At 34.0% G+C, this 12,196-nt stretch overlaps 2 protein-coding genes across 3 annotated transcripts; one reads left to right on the top strand and one right to left on the bottom strand.

Moving 5' to 3' along the window:
• Nucleotides 1-2,156: 2,156 nt before the first annotated feature.
• On the top strand, nt 2,157-7,080 carry LOC145631804 (protein DAY-LENGTH-DEPENDENT DELAYED-GREENING 1, chloroplastic-like). The gene is made up of 7 exons (XM_081683983.1): nt 2,157-3,098; nt 3,274-3,359; nt 3,932-4,105; nt 4,807-4,921; nt 5,817-5,914; nt 6,018-6,153; nt 6,718-7,080. The coding sequence occupies exons 1-7, from the start codon at nt 2,448-2,450 to the stop codon at nt 6,784-6,786; spliced, it is 1,329 nt and encodes a 442-aa protein (XP_081540109.1). The 5' UTR covers nt 2,157-2,447; the 3' UTR covers nt 6,787-7,080.
• Nucleotides 7,081-7,167: 87 nt separating this feature from the next.
• Nucleotides 7,168-11,865, bottom strand: LOC145630332 (protein APEM9-like). 2 transcript variants are annotated; one of them, XM_081682582.1, is made up of 6 exons: nt 11,679-11,865; nt 10,907-11,146; nt 10,717-10,794; nt 8,888-9,173; nt 8,125-8,450; nt 7,168-7,857 (listed from the first exon to the last, which is right to left on the bottom strand). In XM_081682582.1, exons 1-6 carry the CDS (start codon nt 11,750-11,752, stop codon nt 7,728-7,730), a joined length of 1,134 nt encoding a protein of 377 aa, XP_081538708.1. In that variant the 5' UTR covers nt 11,753-11,865; the 3' UTR covers nt 7,168-7,727. The 2 variants fall into 2 exon arrangements, with proteins under 2 accessions (XP_081538708.1, XP_081538709.1); XM_081682583.1 differs by having other exon boundaries at nt 10,907-11,071; nt 11,679-11,861.
• Nucleotides 11,866-12,196: the final 331 nt, after the last annotated feature.

Raw genomic sequence — 12,196 nt, 5'->3', positions numbered from 1 at the left:
AAACAACTAAACTAACGAAAACTAACGACTCCACCATAGGGAGACGGACGAATATCTACACTACTTGTGTAGATTTATTGAAATTCAAATTGCAAAACTAAATAAAATTAAAGGAAAGGGGTCGGAAATAGTCTAAATCCCGAAGAAATTAGACTATTTCTGGCCTAAACGGCCAAGATTTTGGAGAAACCCTAGAAGAGAGGAGGAGAGGAGATGAGAGTAACAAATGCTTTCTTTATGTCTTCATTTATTTATTTATTTTTTTAATCATTTCCTTAATTTTTATAAATAGTGAATCTTAACAATTCAATTGAAATAGAAATTTAAAAAATAGGGTTAAAATGAACAAATGACATGGGGTATTTTTATAAGGTGCTAGGTTCGTCAATCAATGTAAAAGTGTGAGCGTCATTCGGTTATTTGCGGGTGTCATTCAGTGTTTAACTAGCTTAGGTCCTGTGTCATGCACGATAAGTCTGATTTTTTTTTAAAAAAAATATATACTTCCTCCGTTAACTATTATTTGCAACAAAGGGGGTGTTTGCGGACTCTTAGACAAAATTTGTTTGTGAGAGTAAAATGGAGAGAGAAAAAGTTGGGTGCATGTGATGAGGAGAGAGATAGAGAGAAATGATTACCTAAAAAGGAAAAAAAAACATTTGTTGCACATAATAGTTAGCATCCATTTATAGTATATGTTGCAAATAACCTGTAGTATATAAAATTAAAATAATTGTATTTAACAAATAAAAGTGTTGCTTTAGAGTAATAATTTTTTAAATATCAATAATATAAATAAATTTTATTAAAACTTCTTATTCTGGAAAAATCTAATATTAACATTTTAGGTAAATGTTTATGGAAGAATAATAAACACCAAATAAAACCTATATTTGTGATAAGATAATATAAAATATTTGGATTGATATTATTATAATTGTAAGAAAAGAAGGGTTTTGAAGGGGAAAAAAAACATCAGAATATGACATGTGTCACTCTCGGTGTCTGTTTTAATATTTAGTTATTGATTTATGATGATTATCTTAATCAATAAATATTATTTTCTTGTTTTGAAGGGACCTTATTTATGCGGCATATTTACAATTTTTTTTTTCTTTTAAATGAAAATAAAATGGGAAGAAAAAGTAGATGAATGACAAAGTTACCTCCAATTCATTTGGTAAATGACCATAATATCCACTGTATACAATTTTTGCAAATCAAAATTGTAACAAGACTATTTTCTCATTCTTGTTTAAATTTTAAGCTCTTTCAAAAGTAATTTTGGGACTACAAAAAATCAAATCACTCATCTTTCAAATGAGAAACAATAAAACAAGCCCTAATCCCACCAAGTTATCTTTGAATTATATTCGTCTATTCTACACACTTGTGACATGTACATAATATAGAACGATATGACATATGAGTATGACTTTGGTGGATAATGAGTGAATGTAAATTTTAAAAGTCATACTTACCACAAGTAATCTATATACAATAACTAGTTAATTAATTGTACTTCGCGTATCATACCTGCCTATATCCAACCATCTCACCCTCTCTCCCACATTTTTTTAACGGAAATTTTGTCAAAAACTACCAATTAAAGTGCGTGTTTTGAAAACAACAACTACCTATTAATTTTTTTTTAAAAAAAGAACTACCACAAAGTTGTAAAAAGTTTAATTAGCACTACCACTTTAATAATTTCAATTAGAATATTCGGCATGTAGGTTCTACTTTTTACCTTTACCTCATAAAATCATCATCTAAATTAACTAAATTACCCTTTATAAAGGTAAAAAGTAATAAAAAGTGAGACCCAAATACCGGAGATTTTAGCCAAAATTGTTAAAGTGGTAGTGCTAGTTAAACTTTTTATATCTTTGTGGTAGTTCTTTTAAAAAAAAAAATTTAATAGGTAGTTGTTTTCAAAACACGTGCTTTAATTGGTAGTTATTGACAAAATTTCCTTTTTTAACATTATTTACCTGATATTTCTAGTTACCGATAATCGCGTAAACGAGCCATGTCATGAAACCCTAATTAAGAATAAAATTCCAAATGGTTTTCGATTTATAGCAATTTGTGGACCATTTAGTGTCCATGTCGACAAACAAAAAAATGAGAAAACTTCCCGGGGTTTTATCTCATCTCCAAACTAACATGCAGACCGTTTTATCCACTCCATTTTTCTCTCTCCTCTGCTCATTTCTTCCTAAACCCTCTTTAGAATTCCTAATCAAATTCTTAATTTTTCAATCAATTGCTAAATTCTTCATTTGTTGGCATTTTAGGGTTTTCACGCATTTGCTGAAGAATGTGATATATTCTTTCTTCTCTCCCCAAATTCTGCACTTTTTCAGCTTGAATATCTCAAATTGAGTTCAAAAAAGTATTTTATTTGTTGGGGAATCTTTGGCTGACAATGTTGGGTTGTGGTTATGAGCTCTTCCGTAGTGTTAATTGACAATTTCATGGTTTTTAACCCTACTTTATGCAGTTCAATTCACAGGAAAAGTAGCAATTTTTTGCCCAATTTTAGGGTTAGGGGAGAATTTGGGGGGAGGAATCAGAGGGTTTTAGGGTTAGTGGTTCCGAATGCGAAGAAGAAAAAGGGGCTTAATTCGAGGAAGAAGAGCTGGTGGCAGAGGTTTTTCTTTGAGGAAGATGGGAATTGGCTTGGTTTAAGAGAGGAGGATTTGGAGGAATTTGAGGAGGAGAGTAAAATTGAAGTTGAGGGTTCTGATAAGGTAGAGGGGGATTCAGAGAAGGAGAAATTTGAGGCCTGGAAGAACCGGGCCGAGGCGCTTATTGAGTTGAGAGAGGCTCAGGAGGGAATTAGGAATGAGGAGAATAGGAATTGGGAAGATTGGCTTGTATTTGATGAGGGAAATGGTGCTGTTAGAAGAGATTGGGATTATATTGATGATGATGATGTGAATGAATTGAAGGAAGATGATATTGATGGTGACCCTGATGAGACAATGCCTGAGAGGGGGTTAGTGAAGACTCTTGAGAATTTTATTCTTGGGAAAGAGGATGATGATTTGTTGTATGAAGATCGTGTTTTTCAATTCGCTTCGAGGAATTCGGTAGTCTTTCTTTTGTTGCCTGCCTTTGTGTGTTTCTGGTTTCTGTTGTTTTGTTTTACTTGTGTGATTGTGTATGTTGTTAGGATGATCTAAGTTCTTCTGTATGAATGTATGTAACAATTGCTAGATAAGTGCATGAATTTTGTCTTATAAACTCTGTGTTCCTGTCTTGCAGGCTAAATTTTTGGCTATTTTGATAATTGTACCATGGGCAATGGATTTTCTTGTGCATGACTACGTTCTTATGCCTTTCTTAGACAGGTAAATGTTTGTCTACTCTGTTATTAGCTTGGCGTATTGTGATTACAACTCAAATAATTGCTTTTTGTGTGTTGTTCATCGTTTAAAAAAATCGGCATGGCTGCATTACCTTGTCAAACTTGAAATGGTTAGAGAGTGTTCCTTATTGATGGATGAAGTTGTAAACTTGGGATGTTTTGAGCAATTTGGAAAGAAGAATACTTAATTACGAATATATAATTTGTAGCTCATTAATGAATTAGGCTATCCTCGGCAAGGTATCTCTAGTGCTAACTGGAAGAAGAGCTTGCATCTTCCTTATTATTATTTTTTTCTTCACATATTCGTGAATGCCCTAGTTTGAAATAAATTTTCTAATATATACACACTAAACGGTACAACTAAAGGATATGTATCGTTTAATGATATCCAATGATAATTTAAAGCACATAAGTGGTTAAAGCTCCTTAACTGTGATCACCAAAATATAAGAGGTGCAATTTATAAAAGAATGACTCGTTCTACATTATTTTCGATCATCATTAATATGGAAATATTCATTGTTTCACTATGGTATGTATTGCCCTGCACAGATATGTCAAGACTGTACCACTTGCTGCAGAGTTGCTTGATGTGCGTAGATCTCAAAAGCTTGAAATGGTCAAGGAATTAAATTCCGAGAAAGCAAGGCTTCGATTTGAAGTGGAGATTGGTAAAGCACCTCCACTTTCTGAGGAGGAGACATGGTGGGAATTGCGGCATAAAGCGTAAGATCTATTGAATTGCATTTTATAAAGTCTATTTCAGGGAACTTTTTAGCGTGGCATTTTCTGGCTATAAGTTTGAAATTCAAACATGACCCTCTAATTGTTTTTAGATTTGAGCTTTCCGTGGCCTGAGGCTGCCTGACCCATTTGTAATGTCACTTGCCAGTCTAATCGGGATTAGCCTTGTAAATACGTGTATTCCCTTTATTCACTTGAGAGATATACCATTAAAAATAACCTCAAGTGCTGTTCTTTTCAAGATGGAAGAACCTTTTTGCCCTTACAATGAGAGTTCATGGCGTCATGGCATGATAACAATGTGTATAAACTATACTTCATAACTTGAAATTTCGGGTTTTATCTGTTACGTGTACTAAATTGTTAATATACTTATCATCAGAGTGTAGATTTGGACATAAAGGAATTAATAAAGGTTTTTTTTTTTTTTTTTTTTTTTTTTTTTTTTTTTGCTGTGATTGCTCCATATGATTTCATGCATTGCTTACAATTCTCTAGTTAGGAAGTTAACCTAGTTTGCTGATGTGAGAAAAGGCTCTCTCTATAAGACTGTATTTCTTGGCTGGAAAGCATAATTGCTTTAATTTAGCAATTGTAATAGCAATCCTTTCTGCTAGCCCTTGAATACACAAAACTGTTTTCTATCTTGTGTTAAAATTTGTTCGAATTGGTTATCCTGACAGGCTAGAGTTGCGAGATGAATGGAGGTTGAATAATCGGAATGCGTTTGCCAACATATGGTCCGACATGGTATTTGGAGTTTCAGTGTTTCTCTTGTTATACTTCAACCAGAGCAAGGTAAGATGTCTTTGCTCTACTTCTACATTTAAATCTGTGTATGATTCCAGCTCAGTCCATGATCAATGAGTGTCTCATACAGAATAATTGGTCTCATACAAAATACTTGGAAGCCTGACATAAAAATTTGGGAGGTCCTGTGTAGTTGTGCATCACCTTAAATAGTGCCTGCTCTGCTTTATTATCCATTTCTGAGTGATATTATTTTGCTATGACATTAAGGATTTGACTAAAATGTACTTCTGTAAGTGTCAATGAGTACATGATTTGGTATCTGATGAAATCTTGTCCTAAAATCTTTGTTTTTATCTCTTTCCAACCCCATCTTTGGGATTAAGTCTTCGATTGTTCATGAAGAAATCTTTTTTTTTTTTTTTTTTTTTTTTTTTTTTTTTTGTGCTGGACAGCTACACTTTTTCAAAGAGATACTCCTCACTTTAGAAGATTATCTCGAGTTCAGTTATGAATTGTAGTAAAAAGAGGAATACTGATATTTTTGTTCATCTCTACTATTCTCTCTTTGCCCCATCCAACTAGCTTGTTTGTGGAACACGGAAACTTCCTTATTAGTGCTCTGATTAGATGTGGCTTAAGATGCATTTAGAGTAAGTTCAGTTGAGTATTGGTTCTTTGGCTTCAGACACAAAAGAAAAAGTAAATTTTTCGTTTATAATTTATAGGAGAAGTTGATTGAAAGTTAAATTCTAGGTAACAGACATCTATTAATTTGTTGCCTTCATCATTCGCAGCCTTGTGTTGTGGTTGGAAGGTGGGTAAAGAAAAAGATTTCTTATCAAAATAAAGTGTGAACTCTGATATTCACATGTAAATATTGGGATACAAAAATTTAATTTCTGAAGCTTATCACTTCTACGTTGAACATTGAATATTGCAGGTGGCTTTACTGAAATTCACAGGATACAAAATCATCAACAACATTTCAGATGCTGGAAAAGCATTTCTCATAATTCTAATCACTGATATATTTCTTGGGTAATCTTAATAAGCTGACTCAATTTCTAATAATAAAATGTATATAATTAAGGAATTCTTGTAAAGAGAATTAATATTAATGTATGCTGCATTTGTTATATAGGTATCATTCTGAATCTGGTTGGCAAACCGTGTGTGAAGTCTTTGTCGAGCATTATGGACTGGAGGTTGATCAGTCTACAATCACAATATTTATATGCCTGGTACCAGTGATAATGGATGCTTGTGTGAAGCTTTGGGTATGCATACATTTTCTTATCATAGATCACACTGTCGTCGTAATTTTTTTTTTTGTGGTAATGCTTTCAGAACAACGAGAGAAAAATAATCCCTTTCTTGTTAGGTTCACGATCCATCAATTTACAGAAAGTTGTTACTGGTCTTGTAAAGTTCTAACAATTGAATTATATTCATGGCTCAGTCACCTGGATGCCTCATTTGCCTTGAGAAATCTGAAAGTTACCAGGCACTTGGGTCAAACATGTTGTCCCTATTTCCAGATTAGTCGTGAAAACTTTTTGCTTCTAATTTCTAGTCACTGTGATAATGGCATGCACCTTTTTTCTTGGTCTTGTGCTTTTGAGTGAATCTAGTGAGTGTAAATGGTCATATAATGTGGAGAATTTTTTTTTCAACCCAGTATTATCAAGGATAGATTCTCGTATTGTTTTTTCTTTGAGGAAGCTAGTTGCTTATATGACTATTTCATTGCCTTATATAGCTTGTGTGAAGCATGGTTTTTTTTTTTTCCTTCCCATCGTTCCTTAGATGGTGAATCTAATTAATCGATTGTTAATTTGCAGCTGTTCAAGTTCCTGCCAAGATTATCCCCAAAAGTGTTTAATATCTTCCACGAAATGAAACGTCACTGAAGAGATTTTTCTTCAAAACATACAGAATAATGTGCTATGAGCATTATCCCCTTCATATTCTTTTTCTCTTCTACGGAGGCATTTGTCAGAGGAGATCACATTCCGGAGATGAATTTTGAGTGTTGAGTTATGTATAGTATGATTCTTCAAGTGTTCAAGTCATAAATTTTACTCCATATTGTTGTAAAGTTCACAATTTGCTTTTCATTTTGTCAAGAAAACATCAATCTCAAAATTTTGGAAGAGCACGAGCAATATGTTAATAAATGAAATTAGCTGGGAAATTATTTTGCATTGTTTGGTTCATTATCTTTTCACCTTGTGCCCCATGCATATGATCTCAAACCCTTCAACCTCTGTATAAATAATATGGAGTAGATATTTGCACAATGCTCTAACCAACTACAATTCCTTTGGAGGTTGAAGCTAATATATCATATACTCCTATATACAGAAAGTAGAAACAGAACTAGTATGACAACTATATAATGTTAATTACAAAAGGAAATTACCAATGTACCCAATCTAAAGATAATACTGTAATTGGAGAGAGATATAGTTAGAAATCCTTTTGAATTTGATTAAGCAGTTTAGTAGGTATCAAACCAAAACTAACCAATTTCAATCCATACAGCTATACAATCATCAAGGGTTTTCCTTCCACATTTTGCGTTCTAAAATTTACAAAAGCTCTGCCATGCCCCAGGCTAAGGCATTTCCTTCCTATGTGACCCATGCACTGTTCTTTCTTTCGTTCTCAATTCAGATCAATATCTACATGATGTGAAACAGCCGAAGTGAACTCAGCTGCTTGCAGCCATTGTGCATATGATGAACATGGCACATAGTAACCCCCATTGGCTAAAGAAAACAACTAGTTCAAGCTTGTGGTGAGATGTCAAGAACAATGCATCAATGGCAGACTGGCAGTCCATACACAATCACCTGCTCCTGTTTGTTGAGGCAGGAAGGGGCTGAACAGCAGCCAGAGGGTTCACTTGGTACGAAAATGCAAGCTTCCAAAAGTCCACCAAAGTCTGTTTCAGCGATAACACTCTACTAAGAACACCCCTGAGAGTAAAAAAAAACATAATTCAGAAACAAAATCACAATAATTGCATTTGCAATTACTGATTAAATTGGTGTTGTATGGAGTATAAATGTATGATACTCGTAACATTATGCCCTGGTGTCAGTAATCAGCTTAATATTCAGACCTCGTTCTTTTTCTTTTTTTGAAGGTAACATACCTTGTTTTTAACCCAAGAAAAATAAATAAATTGATGAACGCTTCTTGTGGGGGCCAGAACAAACAGTATCAGAATAAAGTTGACTTACCTCTTAATGGATTCTCGTTTCTTCTGAATGAAATAGCTAATCACAAAGATCAAACAAGCCAAGAAGATCTTCCTTCTAGATGCAATAACTGAATTGCAAGACCTTTGAGTTATGTTCTGCAATGATATCCAAAAAGGATGTTTTGAATCAACACCTCCATTATGACCTTGGGTGCTCAGGACTGTCATGGTCTTATCTGATTGCTTAACTTCTTTCAAAGATAAAGCATGAGATTCAGGCTCCTCAACTGTTGATACCGATACATCACCAAGTGTTGAGCTAGATGGTTTGAGATGAGACAGAGAGTGGAGTCTCCTCAAGAGATCCTATGAAAGAAAGTGATTTCAGAGAGAAGGAAATAATAAGTGTTTAATGGTCAGTGCTTCAGTTTAACATGTACACAAAACACTGATATGTTATGAAAGCCTGAAAGGTATAATGCAAGTGATATATACAACTCACACGGGAAAAGAGGGCCAAAGTGGCTTCTTTTTCAGGTCAATCATGGGGAAAAGACTTACAAAATGTACAGGAAATGATAATTTGTTAAAGGAGACTCCATTAACATTGACTGGCTATATCTACCCTTTTATAATACTAATGCAACCTATCTTTTTTATCCGATAGCAATAGTTTGAGAATCTGACATTGGTACCTTATCATTCCTCAGGAAATAAGCTTTTGCTAACATTATGTTCTTGAAATGATTGCTCAATGAGTCAATAGTTAATTAATACACACAAAATGGTAATAATGTAAATACCTGCCGCGCGTTCTCTGGTAGCTGAGCTTTCTCAACCCATGACATAGCATGGTCGACATTGTTTAAAGCTACTCCTAAAAGTGTCAATGCATAAAATTCAACAACTTTGATAAATTGGTCCCCTTCTATAGTGAAATGTCCAGCAGAGACATCCACATCAATTTTCTGCACATTCGGACTAGCAACAGCATAATACTTGTCATTGTTCAACTGCCACTTTGAAAGAAAATCCTCCAGGAAGTCACGGACTCTTGAGGGATGTCCACCTGAGACCTGCACACATGCACTGGAAAAAAAATAAAAAATGAAAGGAAGATATTAGAATCATGGCCATTTCCCCCTTTTGTCTCAATGGGAAACATCAGCAATGTAGATCATGATATCTATATCTATCTATATATATTAAAATCCAAGGCAAGAATTGTAATCATGCCACGTGTCATCATTTTTGCCACGTGTCATCATGAATTGATAAATGTTGTGGGGTCATGTGATTCATGTCATATTAAAACTAATCATCAATTTTTCCTCACAAAAAATTAATGTTCAAAAATTCTAATTTTTTAATCTTCATTCTTTCGTTTGCTCATTCATTTAAGAGATAAAACAAACTAATATGATAATGAATTTTGTTAATGTTCAATAAAATTAAAATAAAAAAGATTTTTTTAAAAAAAATTATAAAATCATCAATAGATTTCACTTTAATTTATTAAAGTTATTTTTTTAAAACAATTTACTATAGTTTTTTATATACAAAAAAATGACCCAGGGCATTGCCCGGGCCTCAAACTAGTTTGTAATAAAAAACTGTAGACATGAGACCTGCACACATGCACTGGAAAAAAAAAATGAAGACATAAGAATCATGGCCATTTCCCCCTTTTGTCTCAATGGTAAACATCAGCAATATAGATCATGATATTTGCAATCAAAAACTGTAGACACTAATTCTCCAATTGCCATTCTTCAGCCAGCAGGCTTTTGGCAGAAAGGGTAAATATTCTGCTCACCACATGTCAAGAACTCTAGCATAAACACTAGTACACATATCAAAATTTTAAGATTCCAAAACCGTAATATACATTTGCTTTTAGGGATGCGGAGAGAGAGTATCAGTAATTTAATTAAGAGCTGCAAGTTGGCAAGAACCATATGATAAATCAAATAACACGAGCCTACTCTGAATATCATGAAGTTTCACAGTGATGGTTATGGACTAGAACTGGGAAAAGTTTTTTGCAAGAAAAGAATAGATAACTCTTGAAGAAATCACATAGGAAAACAGAGGTCAGGTTGTCAGTCTCAACAGCACATTTTAAACTGACACTCGATGTAGGATACAATTACAATTCTGAGCTCCTGTAACCTTTGGTTGATATAGTTACTGCTCTAGCAAGAAAAATAGAAAATTCAAGAGAGAAGCAAAGGCTTTGGCATACAAGGAAAGTCACTGATTTTGCAGTTTCGAAAGAAAGAAAGGAGAGGGGGGGGGGGGGGGGGGAGGTTGACTCAATTGAGGTGTTTTCTAAGAAAGTCTTGGGAAAGTTTACAGAGCCACATCTGCTGGCGAGGTTTGCAACCTTCAGGAATAGGCGGATACATTCTAGAATATGAACAGCAGGAAGTCTAATTCTTAAGAACTATAGAACGGGACAAAAGGTGTTTAGTCTAAGAAGCAAGAACGATGGAAGTATACTTCACTTGTGCTCTTTCTCTACTTCCTTAAATATCACATATTATAGTAGTCATTTCACGAGATATATATGAAAGTATGAAGGCATTCCATAAACATCCTAGAACACAACAGGCAGGACATTAGGAAATACCCGGTAAGAACAACTTGAACAGGAATTTCACAAACTGATCCAAAATAACCCTCAAGCTCCTTCAACAAATCTGATGACCTGCATGAGGGGAACAATAGTAAAATCATTCTTAGCACCAAAACAATATACATACATGAGTATCTTCCACAATACTCAAGTCAATTTAAGCAACGCTTTATAATGCACATACCTTCCAGTTTCTCTCCAAGACTGGACTAAGACCATTGCAGATGATTCCATCATCTCATGCCATACAACATCATCCTCGGTATATATGTGTCTATTATCATGTAAGCGTGTCAAAATTGAAGAGGCTGATGCTACCGCCTCCTCAAACATTCCACTAACAAGGTAACTGCACAGCACAACGAATTCACATACTTCATATTTGATTTGGTTAAGAAAAGGGCAAAGATGAACATCATTCCTACTGCAAACAAAGTGCAAAACCAGGTGAGGCAATGCCAACTACAAGTAAAGCCAATTGTCAAGTTTAAACTAATTAACGCGCACCGGAAGATATTACCACTTTAATTACTTATCAACCAAAAACAGCCAGTATGAACAATCTTCTCAACTCTTTACTTCAGTACTTGAGAATTACAAACTACGAAGCGCGAACTTAAGAATTATGCTGAATCAGTATCCACTATACACCCAAATTTTCAACCAAAACACCCAAATCAGTATCACTAACATCTCAATTGCTAAAATTAAAAAAGAAATTAAAAATCAAGATGAGGCCAAAGCAAGAGCATACAGATTAATCGGGAGTATAACTACTTTCCTAATTTTATATAATTTCCAATAGAAAAAGTAGTAATCTTTATTACAATAGCTTGAATTTTGGGCGTTTCAAAATCAATAAAACCCTAATTTGTGTGTCTTAACATGCTATTGAAACAACTTCACAATAGAAAACCTAAAAAAAAAAAAAAGGGAAATTAAGTAGGATGAAACACCTTTCAGCAAGATCAATTTGTTGCCAAGTTACGAAATCGAACGGCATTTGAGCAGGTACTACCTCCTCTTCCATTTTACAAACAAGGGATTCAAGAAATTTGGGAAAATTTTCAAACCCAGATCAACCTCATCATCATCTGGTTAATAAGTCAGTTGACATTCTTTTTATTTGGGTGGATTAGACTGTATAAGTCAAACAAAGATAATATGGATTACAAAGTACTCTGGATCAGACCGTAAGTAGGTAATTCTTTCGTCCCCGTTTTGTTATTATTTACTACCTTCATTTTATATTATTTGCAACGATTTGATATAAAATAAAGATAAAATGTCTAATCGTTGCAAATAATATGAAACAAAGGTAGTATTTTTTCGTCAAACCTTAAATGATAAATGGTTTAGAATTAGATGTATCTCGAACTCAACCTTATAACTCAAAACTAAGGCCAACCAAACAAGTGTCGTTTTCCCCTTCCCTTCAAAAAAAAAAAAAACTAGTGTCGTTATAACCCTTTGA

Source organism: Chenopodium album, chromosome 5 (assembly GCF_948465745.1).
Source record: "Chenopodium album chromosome 5, dcCheAlbu1.1, whole genome shotgun sequence".
NCBI lineage: Eukaryota > Viridiplantae > Streptophyta > Magnoliopsida > Caryophyllales > Amaranthaceae > Chenopodium > Chenopodium album.
The sequence above is the reverse complement of the archived record's forward strand: the minus strand, read 5'-3'. Positions and strand labels throughout refer to the sequence as shown.

Coding starts and splice junctions, on each gene's coding strand:
- LOC145631804 (XM_081683983.1), top strand. CDS start 2,448: ATGAGCTCTTCCGTAGTGTTAATTGACAATTTCATGGTTTTTAACCCT. Junction 3,099..3,273: donor AATTCGCTTCGAGGAATTCG/GTAGTCTTTCTT, acceptor CCTGTCTTGCAG/GCTAAATTTTTGGCTATTTT. Junction 4,106..4,806: donor TGGGAATTGCGGCATAAAGC/GTAAGATCTATT, acceptor TTATCCTGACAG/GCTAGAGTTGCGAGATGAAT.
- LOC145630332 (XM_081682582.1), bottom strand. CDS start 11,752: ATGGAAGAGGAGGTAGTACCTGCTCAAATGCCGTTCGATTTCGTAACT. Junction 11,147..11,678: donor CAAATTGATCTTGCTGAAAG/GTGTTTCATCCT, acceptor CTTTGTTTGCAG/TAGGAATGATGTTCATCTTT. Junction 10,795..10,906: donor TCTTGGAGAGAAACTGGAAG/GTATGTGCATTA, acceptor CCCCTCATGCAG/GTCATCAGATTTGTTGAAGG.